Raw genomic sequence first — 26,149 nt, 5'->3', positions numbered from 1 at the left:
ACTGAATGTTTAAAAATCCACCTGAACATGAAAAGGTAGGCTACCTGTAAGCTATCATACCCCCATAAGATACTTTCAGAGTCTTTCTACTTATTTGTTTCATAGGTGTGGCTGTTATTTCAGCTATCAAATGACCAGCGTTTTATCCAACCGGTAACTACGGTTACCACGGTAAATCTCGGAAAGGGCAATAAGCGCAAAGCGCGCGTGGCTCGGGGGCGGGTGGCTCGCGGGTCCATCACAGAGCAGTTACCCAAATGACTTTCCGGTCAGAAACAGATTCGTCGCTCATCTTTACTCGCTGTCTCAACACGCACACACTCAACCGGTACATCTGATTCTTTTGTGAAGGTTGGCTGTGTGGTTTTGCGTGTTTCGTGCCTTCACTGCTCGGTGTTTCTGCACCGCGCCTGGATGGAAATGTGTCTTCCGGGGAAAAGCTGCGTTCACTATACGAGACAGCAAGCACATCGCGCCGCACATCCTGGACATCTGCAACTTTCAACAAAAGCGAGTGCCTTTCTGAGAACGCAAGCGGTTTGAGACGCAGATCTATGGCCAGACCTATGCGTCCCAGAGGAGAGAAGAGCCGTGGAAAATCTGACAGAGGCCCGTAAGAACTCAAACCCCTAATTTTGCTATTTCATTCTGATCCCAGTGCCGTCATTCATGGATGAGCACGCAGAGGCGGGTCCGTTGCACGTGCAGACGGTGGATAAACCACCGGGAGGCGCCACCGTTACCGTCGCCGCCGCAGAGTATCAGGTCCAAACGGTGCTGAAGAGCGATAGCGAGCTCAGCGAGGATGACCTGCAGTCGGGCCCTGGAGCTCAAACACCGACAGCGGGTGATCCGATCACAGAGATCGAGAGCGAGGGGTACGCGCGGCCAGCGACGCACACACCGGCCGAGGACATCGTCGGGCAGAGCGCGAGGAAAACGGAAACGGTGGGCTCCAGTTGCAGCAACGAGAGTTGCATCCCGACTCCAGGCTGTCGGATCTGCTTTCAAGGAGCCGAGCAGGTGAATTCGGGCCCATCATTCGTTCCGTTTGCGTTATTTATTGTCGGTCTATGAATATATGCGTCACATCGACGTCTTTGGTTGTTGCTAGATTGGGCGCCTTTCGGAATAGAACCGAACCTTTTAAATTCCAATTCAATAACTGCACTTGGACTGAATTTGAATTGAGGTAAAACAGCAATTTATTCATTTAGCAGATGCTTTTACCCGAGCGACTTCAACATCACAAGCATCGAAAGAGTAAACATACTAAATCAATTAAATTGCAATAAAATGTACACGACTGTAATTATTTATTTTGCATAATTTATTATATATTGTATAATTCTAAATATATATAGTTATATATAGAAAAATTAAAAAGGTACCTAATGTAGTTTTTTGTGGGTTTTTTTTTGGGGGGGGGGGGGGTTGTATGGGGAGAAGAAATTTTTTTTCAACCTGTTATGAATTTATTTGAATTACAAGTTCAGTAAATTCATAATTCAGTTTCAGCTTCCTGTTAGTTAATCAATAAACCAATCAATCACATTTTATGTTTGAAACACATTTTCAAACAAGTGCAGTTCAGGGTGCTTTTGGCAGACAAAAGCTATAACTATAAACAAGTAACAGGTAACTATAAAATAGAAAAAATAAATTAATAAAACAAAACTTGGATATGAATAAAAAAAAATAGTGATATAAAAACAAGTACTAAAATCATAAAATGTAAGAATTCTATGTTATAAGACATTACAAGAAAGCCAGCCTAAAAAAATAATAATTTAAAACTCTAAATGTTTTCTGAACATCTCACATTTTCCAGAAGTTTGTTCCAGCAGCGTGGAGTATGATGGCTGAAAGCAGCATCACCAAATCTTTTATTTCTATATGATTCAGGTAAAACAGAAGAATTGGAGAACCTGAGTCCTTTTGGTGCAAGGCCAGTAATCAAATTTTAAATTTGGATGTCCTGTCCTGATGTTGGTTCTACGTCAGTCAAAGCAGTTCATAAATCCAGCTGCGTTAGGACAGTCTGAGAAATATAAACCTTGCAAACACCTTTAACATTTATTATAGGCCTACATAATTAATGCAATTATTAGAATATCGGAAACCTCAATGATTCTTAATGCTTTAAACAGACAGTGTGGTGTGTGTGTGAGAGAGATGGTGAGATCCATTAGAATACCTGCTGCGCCATTCATGTCTAATGCTCTTCACTTCCTGCAGCTAATGTACTTCCTCCAGGCGCCTTGTGTTTGTGTGTCTGTAAGTGTGTGTGAATGTGTTCCACTCTTTCAGACTCATTATAGTTCTAAATGAGGATGTTTCTGAAATTATTCATGAACGCACAGATGAATCATTTCCCATCCACTCACATAGATGACTCTCTGTCACTATGTGTATAGTGTCTCATTCACTCCAAATGTTCTACTCATTTAGACGAAACAGCTCATCTGCCCAATTGTTCCAGGTTCCACAACCTCGACCCTCAACTCATCTGCAAAGGCATACAATAAAACAATCGTACATCAGTGAATCATCAGCTCAGCTGAATCTGTCTCTTATCTGACTTTATTTTTTGATTGGCTGATTGAAATGTCGGTGTGTGTTGTGATTGGCTGTAGGGGGAGCTGCTGAGCCCGTGTCGCTGTGCCGGATCTGTCCGACATGCTCATCAGCAGTGTCTGCTCAAGTGGATCAGTGAGAAGGGCTCCTGGAGCTGTGAACTCTGCAACTATAGATTCAACATCCTGCCTATACATATCAAACCACCACAACAGGTAAACAAACACACACTGAGATATATGATATATCGGTCAGGGCTTTAGACTAAGAAAATGATTCTTAAAGTTAAGCATTTAAGAACCAACTATAGTTACAAATTGCAGAATTGCTCGGTTGTTATTCAGATGTGCTTTAGTTCCCATTTAAAGCTGTCACTCTAGTGATTCAAATTATATTTGTGCTATGTTACTCTTAAGAATATTTATGATTGTTTAAAAAAACAACAATGAAAAACGTAAGTCTAATGTATTGTATTGTGTACATCACACTAACGGTTCCTGATTCAAGATTCAGTGAGGGAGTCAGTAATGGCTCGGATCATTTCACTTCAAGTCCCGTTCACACCAAAAATGATAAAGATAACTGTAACGAGAATTATATTAGTGTCCAACAGAATCTAGTGTTGAGAAAGCAACTTTTAAAGCCGCCATATAAAATTTATGTATTATTATAGGTTTGCAATGCACTTTTGTCTGCTGCTTTAAAATCGCTTTAAATTTGGGTGAATTGTTTTAGAACGGCTGTCAATGTTTTTATCATTCATCAGCAGGAAAAAAAATTATTCTAAAAGGATTCCAATAACATCGCTACTAGGTTTCGTTATCATTATAGTTGTAGTTTGGCAATTTTGTTTTGACTGACTCAATAAAATGAACTAGATCAGAGTCATTTGTTTGCTAATCAGACACCACAGCTTGTGCTTTGTTTGTTATTGTTTTTGACTCACCAATGGTGACTGGATTTTAAATTAAACAGTTTTTTTTTCGCATTTGTGATCATATTAAAGCTGAAATGCATTACATGACTCAGTCATTTAATGTTTTTCTCTGTGACCACTACCAAGGGTATGATGGCAGGTGTTTTCAAATCTGTTCGTTTGAAGTGTTGTTGTGTACTTTAGTGTTTAGTCTCAGTCTGGGGCATGAATTGGTGACCGTGTTTGTATGTTTAACCAGTGGCAGACTGTCACCATGACTCTGGTGGAGAAGGTTCAGGTTATTGCAGTGTTGCTGGGCGGCATCTTCCTGTTGGCCAGTGTATCATGGCTGCTGTGGTCAGCACTGAGCCCAGAGGCACTATGGCAACGCAGTGACATCCTGTTCCAGATCTGTTACGGCATGTATGCAGTCATGGACCTTGTGTGTATCGGTGAGACACATTTATGCACTAAAACCACATTATTCCATATACAACGCAATTTTTTCAAGCTAATATGCATATTTTGTGGGTACATGTCAATTTAACTATTTCTGACAAATCTTAAAATACCCTGTAAAGTAGGGCTGGGTCGACAATATAAATTAAATGATTTTAATCAATCTTCATTTCAGTGAACTGATATCGATTCTTAAATCCCATGATCTTGCAGATGAGCAAATACTCAAAAAAAAAAAAAACCTCTTGCAGATGTAAATGCATACGTCAAATAGACATGTGCTATCAGGGTTGTCTATATTGTTTTCAGCTGATGCGTTTAATGGTATTAAAACGTATTTGTAGCAGGTATGTTTAAGAAACAACTTAATGAAATGTATCATGTCTCATGAATCATTTAAGCAGTGTTTCAACCGCGGAAAGATGTAAAGTAACAGCTTGTAAACAATGTCACATAACATTACATTTACCTCAGAAAAAAACTTATTTTATATTCATACCTCGATAGCTATCAAACAATGTCACGTAATGTTACATTTACCTCAGAGAAGCCTTTTATGTCCATAGTTTAAGGAGAAAAAAAAACTAGAGAGCTTTTGTAAAACATATTTAATGTATGTTTGTTTTTGTGACAGCCACTAGTTTAAATGTTTATATTTCTTCAATGTAATTGGAGTACATTTTTCATTTATGAAACAGAAATGTAATTATATCATTAAATATAAAAATTGCCTTATTTTCAATTGCCTAATTTTTATATTTGTAAATAGTGTTGATTTATCATATCCAAAAAGTAATTTAAACTGTTGTTAATTTTAACCTTTAATAATTATAATAATGTACCAACTGAAAGGGTTGGATAGATTTTTTACCTTAAGAAAAATGTAAAAATGTATTCTACTATATACATACAAAGAAACAAATCATTATCAAAGTGAATTTAAATCGTAATCGAGCTAGTTGAATCATGAACCCTATTCCAATACCCAGCCCTACTAAAAGTGTGTTGACGTGCAAATAATACACTTGTGTTTCAGGTCTGATTGTTCATGAAGGTGGTGCTGTGTACAATGTGCTGATGCGCTGGCGAGCTGTTAATCTCTTTTGGGATGTCCAGAACTACGATAAAAGCCGAGACCTGGAGAACACACATAGCCCGCACCGTAACCTGTGGCTGCCTCTCACACACACACATACAGTCTCCAACACACAATCACAAACCACCCGACTGGAGTCATCTCCTCGATGCCCCCTTCGCTTCCTCTCCATGTGCCTGAACGTGACCTCTGACCTCTCCCCGCAGGAGCAAGGCGTTAGGGTCACGTCAGTTTAACACCAAATCAAACTCATTCAGGGACCAATCGAACATCCTTTGTGGGAGTGGCTAACTAGTGGGAGGAGCCTCAATGTTGGGAGGAGCCTTACTAGAAAAGCACTTTAGAAGATACGCAAACTGAACTGAATACAGAATGATGTTGTATTGAAACTGAACAGATGTTTCCAGCCTGAAGTTCTGGATCAGCCTTTGAGCATCGAAGTAAGACTGCGAAGTTCTCCACACACAAACAGACTTATAATGCACAAAAAATTTATTACTGCTGTTAGACAAATGAATGTTTGTTTTAAACCAACTGTTGTTTATGTTCTTAATTTCAGTACTGATAAACTACAGCTTAACACAGCTTCGGTTCATTATGCTTCACCTACCATAATGTACAGGTACCACAGTTACAGGCTTTTTCACATTTAGACGCATTTCCACTATCTCATAATCAGACATATGTGTGCAATCATTACATTTTGCCCTTGTGGCAGCTTCATGGTATTTTCAAATTGGATATGAAGCAGCTGTTACCCTTTGCTTATTCAGCATGGTAAAAAATAAATAAATGAATGAATAGCCATACAAAACAAATGAGCGATAACCGATAACGACAATGTGGCTGAAAATATTGAATTCACAAGTAAGTAGTATAGAAAATTTGCAAAGGGGTAGCAAAAGTAATTGAGAAAATGATAAAAAAAAAATATATATATATATATATATATATATTACTAATGATTTAGGTTTATGCATCTAGCAGACACTTTTATCCAAAGAGAGGCAATTTGTCATAGAGCCAACAATATTGACATATCTTGGCAGGTTTATTATAAAAGATAGATTATGAAACAAGCTAAAGCAGAGGAAATACTATAGAAACCCATTTCTGTGATGGAATAAAAAATAAAAATGGTAATTGGCAACTTATTGTCTCACAATTCAGGATTGCAAGACAAACCCCTAATTCGCTCACAGTCCTGAGATTTACGTCTCGCAATTCTGTTTTTTGTTTCCACCACAGAATGAAAACATTTAAAGGTATTTCAACATGTCACAATTCTGATATTCTCAAGTTACAAATTTACATCTCCCAGATCAGACTTTTGTTCTCAGAATTGTGATCTATTACAATTCTCAGTTTATATTTTGCAATTCTGATAAAAAAAAAAAAATCTGAATTGTGAGATAAAAACTCAGGATTTAAATAAAAAGGTTCTGAATTGTGAGTTGCAACTACCTTTTTGGACTTACATAAAATGCAGAGAAAAAGAAAAAAAGTTGGATCTAAATTTTCTGCATACAATCTGAAAACCACACAGCTCCTGTACTACTCTACATTAAAAACAAAAGACTTCAGAGATTTATGCCAAGGAGGTAGGGGAGAAACCCAAAAGGATTGTAAAAGTTTAACAAACAATAACTTTTGCTGCAGTGGATTCTGTTGTAAGCATCCATGTCAATTTATTCTATTCCCACCTGATTTTAAATGACCCTCAGAAAGATCTTACACACTGTCATCTGTCAATGCTTAAGTGCCCTACATCTCATTATGCGTATATTCCAGCAAAAAACGAACTGACTTTGGACTATTAGTCTAGACTCATACAAAATTCATGAAGAAATGGAGTTGGTGGTTAGATATTATGATGCTGGTAAGCATTTTAACCATTGTGCCCTTAAGATACCAAGCCCTGGAGGAGCGATTTCAGAAGCTATCGAAGACTATATAAATGTAATATAAAATGTTAGGAGTGAAATAATAAAAAATATTTTTAACATCATAAGCACATTAAAAATCTTCCTAAGCAGCTCAAGTCTACACTGAAAATGCAAATCATTACAGGAATACTAAAAAGTTCATGGATTCCATCTGGAAACATTCCGATTCTGTTCTTGAAACTTGATCAGCGTTTAAATGACTTCTGATTACAGCCTTCCAGCGTTCGCGCTAGCTGATTAGCATAGCCTACAAAAGATTCATTCAGATGTCCCAGAGATGTAAAAAGTGTTAAATGAGAAGGTCTTCTGTCAGAGAAACCCGTTCTGCACTTCACAGAGCAAACTTGGATGAACATTTGAATGAATGTAAGAGTCTTTGAATTTTGTTATATTTATTGCCTATAAACAAATGCACAGTAAAGATACAAAATGAGAAAGATTTTCCTGTTGTTTTAGTGTTTTTAAAGTCTTACAGTAGCAAAATATCAGGACCAGAGGGAGTAAATCCAATAGTATTATCACAATCCTGCAGTTCAGCAAAAAATGTTTATAAAATATACAGCTCCTCAGAAATATATAACATACATTATAAACATTGCACATATATAACAGACTTAAAGGGCATATGTGTGCAGATTTCTGTGTGTGTTTTTTTTTAAAGGCACTGGATTTGAGCGCTAGTTATTTTGGACTGGACGTTCTGCCTGCAGAATTCCAAAGAAATGCAACTGGACGACTTAAATGTGGGGCTCAGTGAACAGACGTGTGTGTTGCACAGTTTCAAGCACAACAACTCAATGTATGTCTGTGGGAACATGATAGTGTCTGTCGTGAAAGTGTCTCATTATATTGTCTTTGGTTTTTTTGCACTCAGCACTGAAGGGTCACTTTTTTGTGAATTCGTAATTAAACTGTCCAGGTTGACGAGGCTTAACCTCAAAGGCACAATTATGAGAAGTGTTTGTCAGCAGTGAGAGATCACCAGTTGCTGCCGTGGCTGCTGATGGATTGACAAGTGCTGAAACGTTTCTTCACTATTAGACTGATGTACGCCTTCATGAGCTTTGCAATGTCCATCACCTACAGAGACAAACACAAAGGAATCCAGTGTTGTTTTAGTATCATTGATCTACTGTTACAGTTTTTATGAATGTTTAGAATGTTTTAATTTTTTATAGACATATATTGTATTTATTTCTATTGCCATTTATTTGTTTTTATAATTTATTTGTATTTTATAGTTATTTTAAGTTAAACTAAACATAAGTGAGAAATGTTGCTCCTGCAACTATCTAAAATAAAATGTTACATTTATGTATATTATTTCAGTCAATGCCTGATTTATTTAACACATTTATCATTTTCATTCATTCAGGCCTTCATAATGACCGAAAGATAACCAAACAAACAGATAAATAAAATAAAACAATGACTGTCTTTTAATATTTTCTGAAGTTACTGTGAGGAGTGTTCTCTTGGGTTCTTAATGGGCAATGGTGGACACTGACAAAGCATTATTAGTATATGACTGTATTTGTATCATTTTTATTTTCTGAAACACATAACTGCATTTGTATGCATTATAACTTCATTAAAAAAAATTCACTACATTTAAAAAATGCCATTCCATCACTCTGAGACATGACAGTGTTTACTGATTCATTTTTTGAGCAGATTTGTTTTTCAATGAACCTGTTTAACTGATTTCACAAACCACCCTGAATGATTCATACATGAATGGAATGATTTTAGCTGCAATTCCTGAGCTAAAGACTCACTAAAGTGTAGATTGATTCGATTGAATCTTGAGTTAATTTAGAGTTGTTAGATGTAGAAGCATCCAAGTAAATATGGAAAGTTTGTACCATGTTGGTGTTGAAGAGCAGCTCTCGTCCCTCCACGCTGATCTTGTAGATGTTTGGCTGCGGTGCACCGAAGGACAGAATGACCTCGTAGGGAAACACCTCCAGAGGCCACGCCTCCCCACGCTTGTACACACACACCCCCTTACGACTCACACCCAACCACAACTCTCCAGGATACACACCGTCCAAACACTAATGAACAAAGAGAACTTGTTCAGCGACACTGCTTTGCTGATGGATCATGTGTGTGTGTGTGTGTGTGTGTGTGTGTGTGCTCACCTCTACATCAAACAGTGTTGATCCATATCCCTGCCACTCCTTGACTAGACTCATGTATTTTTTCATGGCTTGGTCCTGTTCCATCCCCTGCAGTTTACGCCATTTCTCAACCAAACAACTTCTCAGCCCCGCCTTCTCATCTTGCAGCCACACCTCTATGGCTGCAGGCCCCTCCCCTTGTCGCTGTCGCCCCAATGACCCTCGGAAGCTCCGCCTCAGTGTGCCTTCCAGAAAACTACCTCTCTTTCTTTCTGTTGATGGCGTAGCAGATGCAAAGCACCGTGCGGATTGCTGTACTCGAGCGCGCAGGCGGTCCATAGGGAACACTTGCTCCAACTCAGACAAGGCACTCTGGGAAGTGTAGTCTCCCAACAGATACTGAAGCCTAAGAGCAGCCAGAAATTGCAAAGTCTCTTCTGGAGCGGGATACTGACCTCTAATGACAGCTTCATGGGCCTGAGAGAGAGAGAAAGAGACACTGAAACTGCATAAGTGAAACACTCACAGCAAAGAAATCACTCTAAAGATCTGTTAGATCCATTATTAAAAACTATGTGCATACATTAAAGGGTAGTTCACCCCCCAAAAAAATTATTCTGTCTGCATTAACTCACCCTGAAGTTATTCCAAGCCTAAATGCGTATGACTTTCTTTTGCTGAGCACAAAAAGAGGCTCATCACTTGACGGTAGCCATTTACTTCCATAGTATGGAATAAATACTATGGAAGTAAATGGCTGCTGTGAACTGTTTGGTTGCCAGCTTTCTTCAAAATATCTTCTTTTGTGCTCAACAGAAGAAAGAGACTCCTATAGGTTCAGAACAACTTGAAGGTGACTGACAGAATTTTTATTTTTGGGTGAACTATCCCTTTAAGTGTATATTTCTGTGTAATGAACAGAATAGAACAGAATGCAGGGAACTCATGATACATTTTTTTACAGTAATGACACATATTACAAAATGGGCTATAAATGTAAGATTCTGAAAACAGTGAGAAAACGCATTTGTTTGCATATGCACATGCATCAAAAATAGAAATATAGTATTGGTGACTTTTAAAGCTACTTTTTGTAATTACTAAACATTTTTTTCAGCTGACACAATCCAATGCATATTTGTACGTGATTAAACAATTAATATAATTAATTAAATCAGTGGTTCCCAATTCTGGCCCTGGAGAACCCCCAACTGCACATTTTGGTGTCTCTTATCTGACACACACATTTAAGTTCTTCAATAATGAGCCGATGAGATGAATCAGGTGTGTTTGAATGGGAGACATCTAAAATGTGCAGTGTTGGGGGTCTTCCAGGACTAGGATTGGGAACTGCTGAATTAAATGAATACAATTTTACCTGATCGAAAGCCATATTTTTATGTGATTTGAGGCCAGATATTAAAGTGAAATCAAACCTGCTCAAACATGAATGCAAACTCCACACTGTCAGCAGGAACGCACTCAGGCTCTGAGAAACAGAAGAGCTTGAAATAAAACTTCCAGCTCTCTCCTTCCTGTCCTTCATTTGCCAACCTGAATGAGAGAAATGGTGAGAAAACAAATAAAATGTAAACAATGTGTAATATGTGTGTAATATGAAGCATAAAATCTCTCTAGAATACCCAACAGAAATAACACCAGCCTTAAACGGTGAAGAGCAACCCACTCTTTTTTTAAGCCAATCAGAAAGAACTTTCTGCCTCTCATGTTTTAGAAGGCAAAGTTTGAAATCATTTTATAGCACCTTTAAATCATTTTATATCAGATGAAGTGTTCTATGGTTCAACAATTGTGGTTTTAACTGTATACATTTAGTACTTTATATTGAATCAATTCTTTTTCTATATATGTATATAATTGTAGGGGATGGAGACTCACTTCTCAAATTTAGCGAGGACGTCGGCCACCACAGTCCTGCTCTCTATGGCTCGGTCTGTATTGGCATTGTGTTCAAACAAAGCAAACATGTTCTTACAATCCTCCATTGAGAGACCCTTCAGCAGTTTCTCAACCACCTGGAGACCATCAGACACACACAAGTACAGGGTAACGTGCTTCTGCAGCTCACATGTATATGTGTGTGGATGTGTTTACGCACCTCTCCTGCAGTTGTGTGTGAGTTAATGGTGATTTTGCAGGACCCGCCACCGTGGCAGTAAACTGTCGATGTCATTTCCTGTCTGCTCAGAATGGCCCTCAGCTCCTCCTGTGAAGGAACGTATTCGCGTCCACGAACGTGCCGCAAGGCATCTTGGGAGAAGCCAGCATACCATTCCATCTCAGTGCCTGGGTACAGCTCACGTGTCCTGAGCAGAAAATCAGTCACAGTCTAATCAGCTGTGACATGGTTAAATCTTGCCCTCTAGGATGCAGAATATATCAGAAAACTTTCATTCATCAGTTGTGAATTTCCACAAATTTTTTTTTGAGTACCTTTGTTGCCATCTAAGTCTAAATTAAAGTTAATCGTTAAAAAAACGATAAAATTATTTAATAACACTATTACATGTCATCTTAAGTGAAACAATTATCAGTTTTATAGTGTATATTATAATCTTGAGGTCAAAATATACTTGTTTTTAATTTTTAGTGTTTTATTATTTTTTATTTTAATGTCGATCCTTAAAATCATATTAATTATTTGATGAGACTGTGCAAAGTGTGGTAGTGCAATAAGCAAGAAATGATCTTATATTATCTAATTTCTCTCTTTTAACCTTACGTCAGTAAGAACAAAATACTTCAAATACACACACACAAAATTCTCACTGACCTTTTTAAGTGAAATTTCAGGTATTTAAGAATACTTCTGGAGGCGGGGCTAAATGTGCAGCACATGCAAGCTATGATTCGCCAGCCACAAATGTGGGCGGGGCCAGCAGGCTTTGGGTGGTGTATTGTCTGTTTGATGAGCTGGCAGAAGAGTTCATCTCTTAGGGGTCGTAGGTCATGAGCCGTCTGCAGGAGCCCCTGAATCTGAGAGACGGGATTGTCCTCGGTCTCTAGCTGATGAAGAACATTGAAGAGCTTGAGGGCCTCAGCCTGCAGCGTGCCGTAACTTCTCCCTTTGTCAGCTAAAAACATGCATATGCAGTGATTATGAAGTTTAGGGTGCATTTGAGAATGTGTGTGTATGTCTGCGTATGTGTGTTTTGCTCACAGCTTTGCTGTGTGTCTCCATAGGGTAAAGGCAGGAGGGCTGTATGTAGAGGGTGGTGTGTGTAACGCAGTATTGGGTTCCTCTTGTAGATCTGCTCCACCACTTCCGAATTCAGACAGTTCTCCTGAAATCAAATGATTACAACAGTAATTCAAGTAAATTATGTTACAAAACCATGAATGTATGTGTGTGTTACCTTGATGTCTTGAATAAGTTGCTGTGTTGGTGTATCCATGAGTGCTTTGCTGTCGATGACAGTCTGTACAGCGCTGGCCCAACGACTAGCCTCTGTCTGCAGCTTAGAATACAGCCGATATGAATGCTTACGACCAAACACGCTGACGTTCCAGTAGCCTAGACACAAACAAATATAGGTTAGTCTCTTAAAAATGTAAAGGTCGGTCGGTTGTTGTTTATATGTGTGTGCTGACCAGTCTCTCTGAAGACTCTCTCATCAGGAACGATCACGGAGCAGAGGCTGTTGAGCACTAAAGAGCCCAGTTTAAGTGCGTTTCTCTCTGAGCTTTTATAATAATCCACAGAATTGTGAGTCAGCACAAACCAGCGCTTCTTCAGCTTAAGATTCCCACGACTGCTGCCCCGAATCTCTTTATACAGCCAACCTGGAGAGAGAAACAGACAGGAAGAGATCAGAGACATTTTCAAATTCAACATTTAAATTCCATTCCAAGTCAAAGGCTTCCTAACATGGTGCTGCTGATTTGGAAGTGAACATTATAACATGCAATTTTACTCTTTATTTGTCCCAATAATAAATAACCATATTCTTCAAAAAATCACTGTCAAGTATGCATTGCATATTACATATATAATTTTGAACTATTGAACGCTATTTTTATATTAAGCATTCAAAAATGGATCAAATATTAAATAAAATAATATAAGGTCAAATTAAATAATTAGAATAAAAATAAGATGAACTGAATTTAAAAATAATTTTCAGACAATCCATAAACAACTGAGAAAGACTTTTGAATTGCTGAGTAGGTGGCCTCTCACCCCTGATGATGAACTCTTGTCCCTGCACACGTGTGTCTCCTTTCGTGCGTTGGAGCAATGTAATCCAGTGATGCATTTCTTCTGCTGATTCAGCCATGCAGTGTAGCACACGATGGGCTGTGATGATAACAAAGGCATTTGGCCTGGACAGAGAAAAAAAAAAGCAGAAACATTAAAAAAAGATATAAAAAAATTATTATAATAATAAAAAAAAAGTGCAGTTCTCCAATCCACTAAACTGCCTTTTAAAAGATTTGTAAAAAAACAAAAACAAAAAAACAAGCCGGTGTGAAAAAGTGTGCATATAAATGTGTGTGTGTGTTTGTGTTTACCTTTCTGGGTTGTCAGAGGCACATACAGAATCAATCATTCCCACATCCAATGTGCCCTATAAAAAAACACAAACATCTTTTCTAAATATCTTATGAGCTATCTGCAAATTTGTGAGTGTGTGTGTGTGTGTGTAATAGTTACCACAGCATTTTGAGGATTTGCTTGTTCATCATTCATCTCTCGAATTTCCTGTTCTGTCGACATGTGCACCTGACTCAACACGCTGAACCAATGACTGCACACAACACAGAGATTAATCAAAAACCTCCGTTTAATGGTTCTACACATTCATGAAATAACATCAAAGCTTGAAGCAAATGGTTTATATATATATATATATATATATATATATATATATATATATATATATATATATATATATATATACACACACTATATGTAAAACAAACACACTTACCTGGAATCTTCTGCAGTTTCTGCAACAAGGTGGTATGTTCTCCCTGGCATGACAATGTCAATCCCATTCTCCTTCCCTGTTACGTCAATAATCTCTCTAATAAAACCACACAAAATGAAAGAGAAATAAATATGGGGTGGTGCTAGCGCAGTGGATACGACACATGTCTTTGGTGTGAGAGACCCGGGTTCGAATCCACTGTGAGACACCAATGTGTCCCTGAGCAAGACACTTAACCCCTAGTTGCTCCAGAGGTGTGTGACCTCTGACATATGTGGCAATTGTAAGTCGCTTTGGATAAAAGCGTCAGCTAAGTGAATAAATGTATAAATGTAAATGTATGTATAAATAAATAGCATACATACGATAAATTATGATTTGCTGTCTTTTATGTACTGTTTCAAATCAAACATTTAAAAAAAAAGATTTAAAAGAAAAATTTTTTATATACAATATTTATATTTTTTGATTGACAAGTTTAGCATGACTGTAGCACTCCAGTTCCAGTGTCACATTGAGTACGACCTGAAACCTTTGAGCACTTCCTGAGGTCTTACTTTGCTTCATGCATGTCCAGCATGCCTTTCATGCGCTCCTCTGTGTCGTTCTCGTAGTAGATGAGTTTGCTCTGTCGCAGAACAAACCAGCGGCGTCTCCAATTGCGTCGAGAGAGCGTAGAGGAGCCTCCGCCCTTCTTCAGCAGCCAGCCTTGTTTGAGCGCCTCCTGTCTGCTCCTGAACCACAGAAATGTTTCATCCTTCAGCACACACCAACGACGCTTCCAGGAGTTCAGCAGGCCACCTGCACGTGTGATGATGACAAAGGTCATAGATACGTCTAGACTTCCCTTAATGAAATGCAGCAACAGGTTAAGGGTAGACCAGGGTGTTAAATTCTGCTAACAATTTAAAAAGAAACTTTAATTTCTTAAAAAAATTTAATATTAAAAAGCAAAGTTAGAAAATGCACCTATAGCTGAAATAAGCTACAAATGTTACGTTTACACCTTCAAGTTAACTGCAAAAATGTTTGGAGAGAAGAGAAAGTAATATGAGTTTCAATATATTCTCTAGCAGGCTCTAGAGGTGAGAAAGAGGTGTTGAGAGAGGAGTGGCCAACTATTTACCTTTAATATAAAGGAAACTGTGGAAGTAGGGGAGAGTGACAGAGCTATAAACAGAATCCCGCCGGAAAGATGATTCATCGTCAGTGTCAAACCTATCAAAGTCATCTTCACTGTCCTCAAACTGAGGGAGAGAAACACAGGGATACACAATCAGCACAATCATGTGAAAATGCACAAATGCATGATTCTGAAGTCATGATGTGGCATTTATAAACCAATTTATTTCAGTAATGTGATGTACACTACCATTTAAACATTTGGGATCTGTAAGATTTTTTCTATGATTGAAAGAAATGTCTTATGCTCAACAAGGCTGCATTTATTTGATAAAAAATGCAAATGCAAATGCAATTGCAAAAAACCTGAAATATATTTACAGTTTAAAAGAACCATTTACTATTTTAAAATATTTTAAATTGTAATTGTAATTTTCAGCAGCCATTACTCTAGTCTTCAGTGTTTATTTGAAATAAAAAAAAATTGTTAATTTATGGTCACACTAAGTCTATGCAGAAAACTTATTTTTTAAATGAATTTTCTTTAAAAAAAACATACACTTTTGAACAGCAGTGTGTTTACAATTTTTCCATTGTATTAATGATGAATTAAGGAATTTGCTTGAAAAGAACAGATGATTCAGAACCAAGTTACTGCATTTTGAAGCATACAAATGCATCTACGTGCACAGAGAAATCATGCACAATAAGACCAGGAACATGTGTTAAGTACCAACTGTCAAATATTTTTGACAAATATGCTCTAATGGGAAAACTCAGAATCTCTATATAAATCTGACACGTACAGAATGTATCCATTATATGAATCAACCTTATTGAATGTGTGTGATAAACTCACAGAAGACTGTTGCCCCTCCGAGCTGAAACGATACGCCCCTGAGCTGACACTGGTGCTGGTTGCCAAGGAGCTGCGTTGGTCACGTGACCAGTGGTCATTGTGAGGCGGAAGGCTGGGAGGCCACATGATGATTCCTCCTTCATCATAATCATCTGCATCATAATCTGAATCTTCATCGGGAGGGATTAGCTCCGCCTCCTCTTCCTGAACAGCGTGAGAGTAGGTGGAGCCACTGCTGGAAAGCGGAGCAAGATAAGCTAAGGGTGTGATAATGGGCAGGGCAGGGGGCAGAGGCATACGGTCGTTTGCATAAGGATCCTCCTCTGAGGAATCATCGCTGGTGCGGATTCCACTGGTGCGCTGGCCGTCAGAGTGGCCATGCTCGCTGGGGTTAGGAGAGTCTTTAAACCCGTCTTCGTCCACTCCCAAGCCTTCATCCACCTCATCTTCCTCACCTCTGGCTCCCTCCTGCTGTGAGCCACCAGACCCTCCCAGCGAGCTTTCGATGTTACGCACACACTCGTCGATCTCATCAAAGTTGAGCGAGGTAAGGAACTGCTGTGCAGCCTTGCAGGCCTCCTCTTCTAGCCTGCGCAGCTCCTGATCACGCAGCCACTGGAGGCGATGCAACGACTGTGCAGTTAGACCCTGCTCTTGAGCCTCTTTCTGTCGCTGCAGGCCTTCAATCTCACGCTCTAAACGCAAGATCTCCTCCACCTGTGATGCCTGGTTTGTCTCTCCTTCGAACACCTCGTCAAACACCTGCTCCACTAATGACTTCTCTGCTATAGAGAAGGGTACAGGGTCCTCTGGTGGGTCGTTCTGAAGTGGAATACTCTCTGGTACAATACTGTCTGGTGTGGCTCTCTCGATTAAGAAATCTTGAATCTGCTCATTTTTATTTTTTTCCTCTAATCTTCGAGCTTCCTCTGCCTGTGTTGAACACAGAGAAAAGACTGTGTTACCCAACATTCTACATACACTTGAATATCACATGAATGTTGCACTGAAACCAACAGTAATTAAAAGGAAAATGAACCTATTTTTAACCAAATTAGCAAATAAATAATAATATCCATTGCTTTCAATGGCAATTCTTAATAATTACAAAACTAAAGCCCTGTTCACACCAAGAACGATAACTATAAAGGTAACTATAAAGACATACAGACAGACAGACAGATAGATAGATAGATATATAGATAGATAGACAGAAATATATTTCACTTACTGCTTGTGCTAGGAGCTCCAACTCCATGCGTTGTCTCTCTCTAATATAAATTTTTTTTTTCAAGAAAATCAGAAACAAACCATAAAAATATAAACATAGACATAATGATAAAAGCAATTTTTATCATTATGAGTACCTCTCCAGTGCCTCCTGCTCTTCTCTTCGTCTCTTCACTTCTTCTTCCTCCCTCTTTCTCTTCTCCTCTAGAAGTTGAATGTAGAGCCGTCGTGCCCTTTGCCCTCTGAGCCTCTTCTGTAGGGTGATGGTGGCCCAGCGTGTCATCTGGAAGCGCCGCCGCCAATACAGTGCACGGTAGTTTTTCTGAATAACAACAATGCACTGCAACAATTGCCTGTACTGCCTCCTATAACCAGCAGAGGGCAGAGAGACAATAACAGAGGGAGTACATGAGAGCTGCCACCAACTGGAAGTGTGAATATGCATGTGTATGTGTGTTTACCTTGCTCTGTATCCCAGTATATGAGCTTGAATAATTGAAGCCGCTTTGAGCACTTCTGTTTCTCTCTGCTTCTCTAACCGCAGCTCCAAACTTTCTCTCATAAAGACCTAAAAAAAACAATGTACAGACATCGTTATTCACATCGTATCATGACTGATTTAGTGACTTATCTGATCCTGCAAATCCTCTTCAGCATTCTGGGTAGCAGATGCAATAAAAAAGTTAATGGACACCTGTGTTTTGGTGTTGTGAACAACCAAAAGTATTTCATGCCATCTACCCACAAAGATACACGTCAAAATGAATATCCAGAGAACATGATGTTGTTGCTCACTTTGGTTTTTCCCAGCTGCCATTCAGCACTGCTGTTGTCATACTGCTGCAGCAGGTGGAGGCACCGCCCCTTTGGGTCATCTGACAATGCCAAATCCCTCATCAAGACATAGTACCTGACAATTAAAAAATAAAACAGTAATTAAACTGTCCTGCAAAAGTGGTTCACAATAAGGAAGTCTGAACACAAGAATTTCTGTCAGCAAACATTGTGAATCTATTGATTTCAATGGAGACTGATGCGATGTCATGTGACCAAAATTTGGGAAATGTTTTGTTGAACATCCGTGGACCAGTGAGAATTGTAGACAAATCCAATTCTGCATAATATCAAACTGACTTGGCTCTATCGACAGACAAAAAACCCATCATTTGATTATCAATCAAACTGCTATCATGAACAATAGAAAATGCAGGAAAATCAGAAGTAAAAGCACAATGTTAATTCTGGGTGTCAAATAGCCTGAATTTTGTGAATAAGACGCATTCTAGTCTTATTTACTTAGAAAGAAGACTTGTATGGACTGAAAAGAATGTTAAATAACTTCATTTAACTATACCAGAATTGCTGTTGTAAATACTTAAACTTTAATAAATTCTTTATGTTTTCACTTAAAAAAGGACATCACATTCCAAAATGAAAAAGTTTCAGAACAAATCCGTTTTTAGCAAGAATATGTGAGTTTATAGTGTTTGGGGGACAAACCTGGAACTGAAATCCTTGAACGTTCTCCGAACCGGAAAACCAGAACGTCTGATTTTAACGGTCTCCAACATCCCAGAATATCTCAACTGGTTTAGGACTACAGACTGCTCAAACTGATTGGGCATCTGCAAAAGAAAGACAGTAACATTGTAGCAATTTAAATCAGTACAGTTTCTTCACTGTTCTATTTAAAAACAGTTCTAAATCTAAATTAGCTGGATTGAACCTGCTTTCAAATATAGATTGGTTGAGCTTTGAGTGGTTTCATTCTTCAAACACACTAAGTGGGCCATCAACACTCGCTCTCCCCCTGAGCTGTGACCCTGTGTGGGGGTGAGGTTGGAAACGGGGCACTGTAATCCCCGCTTCTAAATGTCATCTCTGTGGAAGGAGGAATGAACCAGAATGAAATTGAGATGAGGAGATGAGTGGTGAATGAGCTCTGTGAGAGCAAGGTCAATACCAACACACACACACACACACACACAACACAATCATTCATTACAGTCATAGGCACATTAACATACTAATACATGCAGCACAAGTCACTGAACGCAGACAGGATCAATGTCAGAGCACTTCATGGGGGAGGGACAACATCTCTCTTTAATCGGCTCCCAGAAAAACAATTACAACCAACATATAAAGATATTGAATGGAGAGTTCACCCCAAAATTGCAATGATTTAGTCACCCATATGTTGTTCCAAACCTGATGAATGTGTGTTTTTCAAAGACTGAAAGTCACAGGGGTCCAATGTTGTTTTGGACCCCACTGGCTCTTGCTTTATGGGCAAAAACAGTTCTTAAAAATGTATTCTTTTATGCTCCACAGAAGAATGTAACTCACACCGGTTTGGAAAGACAAGAGGATTAACAAATTAGAACACAATTGACATTTTTGGGTGAACTATCCCTTTAAGAAACAAACCATCAGAATAGTGTAAACAGTTTTTTTTATAAATCTGTTTAATGAGCAAACTTTGAAAAAAATCTTCATTATCCAACAGGTAAACATATCTGACAACTCATATAATTGAAGACTATGTCAAAACAGTCAAATATATATTCAAACATCTGGAAAAGCTTTCAGCATCTGTCTAAACACCGCTACATCAGTTCTGTTCTTCAGCAGCAACAATTTAACCATCTGAAAGTTGACATTATATAATATATGAACTCTTACTGTATAGTAAAGTGTTCTTTCTCATCCTGTGACCGACAGCAGCTCTGAGCGAGTGTATGTCCACAACGAGCCAGCGATCGACTGGTCAGCTCACACACACACACACCCACCCCCAACCTCTCGCTCTCATTCACACACTGCTGGTTGCCATGGAGATCAGACCCATGCTGGGCTAATTTGTGTTCAAAGGGGGAGGGGGTGTTGGAACGAAATGCATTGTGGGCAGAAAAGGGGCAAAAGTCACCCCAGCTGTTTACATTCAAATAAAGATGGGGAACAACAGAACAACAGAGAAATACTAAAATATAATATACAGAAAGAGACAATGAGAAGCAGATACATTTTGTAGATGTAAATGACTGTAAATGAGTTTATTAAATTAACAAAATATTGTATATTTATATTATATATTATTATTTTTGATAATATTTTAAATAGTTTTTACTTTTTACTGAAAAATGATTTTAAAATGAACTTAATATTAAATGAACTTAAATATTAAATATTAAATAATTAATTTTGTTATCAAATGTACCTGTTTGATTTCTCTTTGTATTTTCTTATGTTTTAAAAAATATTATTCTGTACTGTATATGCATAATCAGAAAGTAAACAGACTTGCCACATAAGTACCTTTGAATTAATGAGTTAGTTTATTAATTTAGTTTTTAATTATAATTTTATTTAATATTGTACATTACTAATTTGCTTGCTTTCTCTTCTGCTGTTTTTAAATATTACTTTATATATTTTACTCGTGACTTCTGCACAAGGCTAAATTTACATATTGATTTACTTGCATTGATGTTTTTAAAGCACAGTCTGAAAGCATAAGTAGAATGGAACAGAATTGATGTGTCCCATTAACACCTCAGCACTGACCTTAAACAACTGAACAAGTAGGAACTAACATACACAAAACACACGCGTCTGACATCTGCTGTAGAGTTAATAGGCAGCCTGCTGAATGGCCTCGGGTCCAATGCAATCTGAATAGAAAAGTGTGCAGAGCATGTATGTGTGTGTGTGTCTCTCAAAGGAGTCTTATATCTTCACACAGAGTTTATTATGTGTAAGCTCCTTCTGTCACTACTGATAAAAACATGGAGAGATAAACATCTATACAGAGTATCTCCATCGGATAGTGTGCGTCTAATCGTGTGTGTTATAGATGTCCGCACTTGAACTCGGCCTATAAATGTGACCAGACCCGACTGGCATTCTTAAAAAGCCTGAATACAACACAAAGTGACTCAAACTCAGCTCAATTAGTTCATATCCTGGTGTGTGTGTGTGTGTGTGTGTGTGTGTGAGACACATACCTTGCTATTGTTGGGTTTAATGCATCGTACAAAGAATGGATTGGAGGCACTAAGGGTGGACATCAGGGAGTGCAATGAATTCTGGGTAGACAGAAATGAATAATCTATTACAAAATTTTAAAATGTTTTATACCTAATACACTTAATCTACTAACTAATATTTTTTGTTAGTTTATTATAATTTTCAACACCATGCTAAAGTTTTCAGACTATGAGCCATTCACACTTCCAGTAAAGGACTGATTATGGAATGGTTCTTTTGTATTGCAAACATGATACTTGACTCTGAACTGCTGCTAATCATTATTCTTTTGTCTAAAATATTCTGACAATTGGTGCCCGTCTCACACCTAGATTGCCTATACTTCTTCATTTCAGCTTTGTTTTGTTTAGGGGATAGGCGCAAGCGTTGCGACACATGTTTACATTAATCTACACCCCGTCTCCAGCAGCGCGGGGGTGTTGGAAAGTTTGGAAACATTATACCGTCGCTCAGCCTTCTCAAACTTCTTTTTGCCCCGAAACAAAGAACGAAAACAAACTTCGTTTGAAGTATATCCGGGCCGTGAGAGTGTAAGAGTAAAAAAATCCATCAAATATCTTGTTACCCTCACTTTCATTCAAATTTAGCTTTTTTTTACCTGCCCTAAAGCATTATGGGAGTTGTAGTTTCTTACCTTAAATTGGGAGCTAACAGTAGGTCTGCGATACTTTGAGCTGCACTTGACAGTGTCCTGTCCAGTCCAGGTGTTCACTCGCTCAAAAAGATCATACACAAAATCCAACCTGAGAGAACAGGAACGTGTGAACAAATGACCTCACAGAGAACAATTACACAACTATACACACACACACACACACACACACCTGCTCTCTCTGAGTAAGTTGAGAATATCATCTCTGAAAGTGTCTCTGTTTTTCTCCAGGATTCCTCTGACATCATACACAACCTGGAGACAAAAAGCAGGATGTTAACCTGAGACATGACACCCGTAATGCTGATGTTGAACACATTTTTGTCTCTTTCTCCAGTATATACCACAACACATGATATATGTAATGCAAGGACTACACTTTTTCTTTATTTTTTTTGTAATGAAACTTTGCCACACAAAAGTACTAAAAACAACAAAAAAGTTTTACATTCAGATTCAACATATATTTAAATAAAAATGCAAAAATGTTTATCTCATAACAATATCAAAACTGACATAAAAATCATATGATCACCAACTTAGTGCGTAGAAATTAACATTTAGTATGAAAAGTCTGTTTAATCATATTTAATAGAACACCACCTTTCACGAAACTTGACTTATTATGAGATCTTTACACTGTACCTATTTTGAAATATTAAACTGCATTTGATATATGAGCAAAATATAACAGATTTTTGAAACATGCTTACAATTGCTAATTTACTTACATATACTGTTAATCATAAAAAAGTGTATTTATTTAAGTAATCAAATCCAACTCAAATAAATAAATAATAATAATAATAAAAACTTAGTAGACAGGGTGCTGTACCTCTCCTGCATAGTGCTTGATTCCAAACTGATGAACTGCAACACGAGGCTTAACATAGAACTGATTCCTCTAATAAGACGAAGAGAGATACATATTAGTGATTATACAACAGTTCCCATATTCAGGGTGGATTTTGTGCCCAATATTCAAATCTGTGGTGGATCAAAAGTTTGTTCAGGCTGTTCCATTTGGCTACATTCTTGCTTAGAGCGCTTGATCATGCAAACCTGATGCCTTTTAGAAAAATGATGCTCTCTGTGTATGGCTTACAGAATGCTGGCTATGGAGTTTCTCCAGCAATGTGTCATCAGTGCCTTTAGGAAAATGACTCTCCTCATTCACCAGAGCAAGCAAACCCAGCTTCTGCAGAGAAAACACATGCACAGAAAGACTCAGATCTAGAACGTCAGAATGTTTTCAGTGTTTTTGAGGGGGACTGTGTTTGTACCTTTTCTATGAGATCAAGGCACTCTCCATTGTCCATCCAGTTGACATCGTCCCAGACCAGCCCTTCTCTATGAACACAAATACACAGAAAGAAATAAAATGGCATAGGATTAGATGTTTGCCATGTGCGTCAGTTGCATTTGAATTGCGTTTTGGTTGGTGATGTGTACCATTTGTAATGACATACTTGTTGTACTCAAGTTGCTCTAGAGAGAAAATGTGCTTGTTGAAATACTCCTGCAGCTTCTCATTTGCATAGTTAATGTTAAACTGCTCAAACCGGTTCACCTGAGACCAAGAAAGAAAATCAAGCAGAAAGAATAAAATAACACATAACTAGTAGGTTCAACCCTGCCATAAACTCACTGTAATGACTCTCACCTCAAAGTTCTCAAACCCGAAGATGTCCAGGATGCCGATGGATCGGAAGTCTTCACTGCCATTGATACGGCTGTTCAATTTACGAATAATCCAAGTGAAGCACTGAGAGTAGAGAGCCATCGCCATAGAGTCCCTCGAGTCTACCGCCTGATGCACACACAGACATATTTGTGATGTTATTCTGACTACAAAGGGTACAGCTATTTATTATTTATTTAAATATAAAATAATTCAAGTTCAAAATGTTATTAATTTAGAAAATCTTCATCCTCTCAACATAACTCATATATTGATTGTCTGCCATTCTGATTTGAATTAATTTGTAGTATAATCGTGAAAAAAGTGCCTTCAATTTCAGTCTTCTACTAACTTTTTTTTTGTGCCACGACTCTTTATGTTTATTCACAGGTTTTATGTATTCATTCATATTCAATACAGCAAACTTTCTGTGTTGTGATGTTTGTGAGTCTTCAACAAGAAGTTATGATATATCCTTACAGTGATAAAAAGATGAAGTGAGGAAGTTGAAATGACTATTAATACAATGCAGTTACATGTGAAGTCCTCTAGAGGGAGGGAGAGATTCTAGACATGTTTTGGTGAGTACAGAAGTATTCGGATAAAATCTATGCTGTTTTCACTAGGGTTGCAAAGGGGTGGAAAATTTCAGGGCATATTTCTTAAAGTTTCAAAAAAATCCTCGAAAGTTTCCAAAATACTGGAATGCTTCCAGAAATTTTCCAACTCTTAGCAACCCTGATTTTCAGGTGAGACTTCATTGTTCATATGTTATATGACTGTTGAGCTTCTTTGAATATCTCTCAATATTTTTCATGCACTTAACAGTAATATAGTGCCACTGAATTTACATTTTGTGTAAATATTGTGTTAAGAAGTGAAGTTGTGGTGTTTGATGGGAAACTTTGTTTTTAACACCCCTGTTACCTGCTCTACAGTGAGAGGTGTGCTGATTTCTTCTCCTCTGAGGATCATGGATCTGTGGGTCAAAACTTCAGCCAGCTGGGCACAATCCAACCCCAAAAGATCGGAAGCTTTACTGAGAGCTAAACAAACACATATTTTACTTTCATACATTTATATACTGTAAATGGAATGCCATTAACATCAGCAGATTACAGTAAACAACTCAAAAATTCCAACAATCGCAAGAAAAACAGAGCGGAGAGTGGAGGCGTGCTCACCTGATTTAGAGCAGACCTGTGCTCCACCTGCCGTTAAAAAATCTATGTTTCCCACATGCAAGATTCCTGAAAGGAGCCTCAAAACCTCCTTGATGTTCTCTTCTCCAAACTGCATTGTCCTCAGAGCATTCTAGCACAAAACACAGGCAAACAGCATTAAAACACAAGTGAATCTATTTATGTGTAATACTGAAGTATTAATATACTTAGGGTTGGAGTAATGGCTCCTGAAAACTTGCTCTGACATCATCGGAATAAATAAAATGTTTAAATATATTAAAATAGAAAAGAGTTATTTTAAATGTTATTAATACTATTTCACAATATTGCAGTTTTAGCTGTATTTTTGATCAAATAAATAGAGGATTAGAGACTTTCTCTGATAACATTAAAATTAGTACTGACCACAAACCTGAAGTGATATATAGTAGAGTAATACTGTATACTAAGAGAGTAGTGCAGTTGGTTGATGCTGTACAGTACAGCAGTGGAGTGTGTGTTAATGAACTTTAGAGTGATGTTGTGACTGTCTTACCAGCACTTCCTGAAAAGTCTCGGTGTCATTAATGGCTTTGTCCTTCACACATCCTGACTGACCCAGATAATGAAAGCCCTCCGGAGGGGTTAGGGAGAACGACTCTGTGAGAAAATGAGTGAGAGCGATAAACACAGATCTTAAACAAACTGATACTGTGTCACAAACAACACTGATTCACTGTGATACTATGACTTTCTGACCTCTCAGTCTCATTTGAGAGTGACATCAGCAGAAGCTGAACTCTGGCTTAGGTGACTAAACTGAGAAAGGCATGAATAACGACACAGTTTGGCACATTATGAGGCCTGTAATCTCTCCTTTATCATATTTCTAGCTGAAATGGATTTAAAAGGAATTACATTCTTGTCTTACTATGATTATTGATAGGTCGCACACTGGAAGCAAGTTGAATAAAAAAACACATGGCAAAAAATTCTATTAAACAATTTGATGGAATACAACTTGATGTACTAAAATATTCAAAACTGAAATAGAATGAAAAACAAAAACTAACAATATAAAATAAAAACAAATGCAAAATATGAATAAAATCTATAATAGTGTCTAAGTGATACTAAAACTCCACTGGTGTTAACAAAACCTACATTCATTTGTATCATCTGTTTTTGCAGATGAACGTTTTTCATAGCACCCTCTTAAGGATGTAATACTTATATAAGGCCCTTTTGAAGGGCAAGAAGTCTTTAGTCTCAATACAAGGGTTAAAAAGATGCTTCAAACAGCAATCTGTGGACAATTTAGAC

The 26,149-nt window shown here is 37.9% G+C and overlaps 2 protein-coding genes across 2 annotated transcripts in view; one reads left to right on the top strand and one right to left on the bottom strand.

The window, feature by feature from the left end:
• The first annotated feature begins 227 nt into the window (after window positions 1-227).
• Window positions 228-5,791, top strand: LOC132096196 (E3 ubiquitin-protein ligase MARCHF11-like). Its single transcript, XM_059501437.1, has 4 exons — window positions 228-1,023; window positions 2,637-2,792; window positions 3,753-3,945; window positions 4,989-5,791. Exons 1-4 carry the CDS (start codon window positions 670-672, stop codon window positions 5,282-5,284), a joined length of 999 nt encoding a protein of 332 aa, XP_059357420.1. The 5' UTR covers window positions 228-669; the 3' UTR covers window positions 5,285-5,791.
• A 1,578-nt stretch (window positions 5,792-7,369) lies between these two features.
• Window positions 7,370-26,149, bottom strand: part of myo10 (myosin X) — a 35,729-nt gene continuing 16,949 nt past the window's right edge. The window contains exons 9-41 of the mRNA XM_059501369.1: window positions 25,383-25,486; window positions 24,848-24,977; window positions 24,591-24,709; window positions 23,646-23,792; window positions 23,452-23,552; window positions 23,266-23,332; window positions 23,088-23,180; window positions 22,818-22,886; window positions 22,155-22,237; window positions 21,965-22,073; window positions 21,288-21,368; window positions 18,781-18,905; window positions 18,076-18,190; window positions 17,742-17,848; window positions 17,418-17,645; window positions 17,282-17,321; window positions 16,051-16,983; window positions 15,196-15,316; window positions 14,627-14,870; window positions 14,070-14,165; window positions 13,793-13,886; window positions 13,651-13,706; window positions 13,319-13,461; window positions 12,730-12,921; window positions 12,495-12,652; window positions 12,299-12,422; window positions 11,912-12,212; window positions 11,237-11,444; window positions 11,017-11,153; window positions 10,554-10,671; window positions 9,139-9,594; window positions 8,860-9,051; window positions 7,370-8,074 (exon numbers count right to left, since the gene is read on the bottom strand). Of these exons, the coding sequence (XP_059357352.1) occupies window positions 7,973-8,074; window positions 8,860-9,051; window positions 9,139-9,594; window positions 10,554-10,671; window positions 11,017-11,153; window positions 11,237-11,444; window positions 11,912-12,212; window positions 12,299-12,422; window positions 12,495-12,652; window positions 12,730-12,921; window positions 13,319-13,461; window positions 13,651-13,706; window positions 13,793-13,886; window positions 14,070-14,165; window positions 14,627-14,870; window positions 15,196-15,316; window positions 16,051-16,983; window positions 17,282-17,321; window positions 17,418-17,645; window positions 17,742-17,848; window positions 18,076-18,190; window positions 18,781-18,905; window positions 21,288-21,368; window positions 21,965-22,073; window positions 22,155-22,237; window positions 22,818-22,886; window positions 23,088-23,180; window positions 23,266-23,332; window positions 23,452-23,552; window positions 23,646-23,792; window positions 24,591-24,709; window positions 24,848-24,977; window positions 25,383-25,486 (5,393 nt within the window). The 3' untranslated portion in view covers window positions 7,370-7,972. The remainder of the gene's footprint in view (window positions 8,075-8,859; window positions 9,052-9,138; window positions 9,595-10,553; window positions 10,672-11,016; window positions 11,154-11,236; window positions 11,445-11,911; window positions 12,213-12,298; window positions 12,423-12,494; window positions 12,653-12,729; window positions 12,922-13,318; window positions 13,462-13,650; window positions 13,707-13,792; window positions 13,887-14,069; window positions 14,166-14,626; window positions 14,871-15,195; window positions 15,317-16,050; window positions 16,984-17,281; window positions 17,322-17,417; window positions 17,646-17,741; window positions 17,849-18,075; window positions 18,191-18,780; window positions 18,906-21,287; window positions 21,369-21,964; window positions 22,074-22,154; window positions 22,238-22,817; window positions 22,887-23,087; window positions 23,181-23,265; window positions 23,333-23,451; window positions 23,553-23,645; window positions 23,793-24,590; window positions 24,710-24,847; window positions 24,978-25,382; window positions 25,487-26,149) is intronic.

The sequence above is a fragment of the Carassius carassius genome, chromosome 20 (genome assembly GCF_963082965.1).
Source record: "Carassius carassius chromosome 20, fCarCar2.1, whole genome shotgun sequence".
Classification (NCBI taxonomy): Eukaryota; Metazoa; Chordata; class Actinopteri; order Cypriniformes; family Cyprinidae; genus Carassius; species Carassius carassius.
The sequence above is the reverse complement of the archived record's forward strand: the minus strand, read 5'-3'. Positions and strand labels throughout refer to the sequence as shown.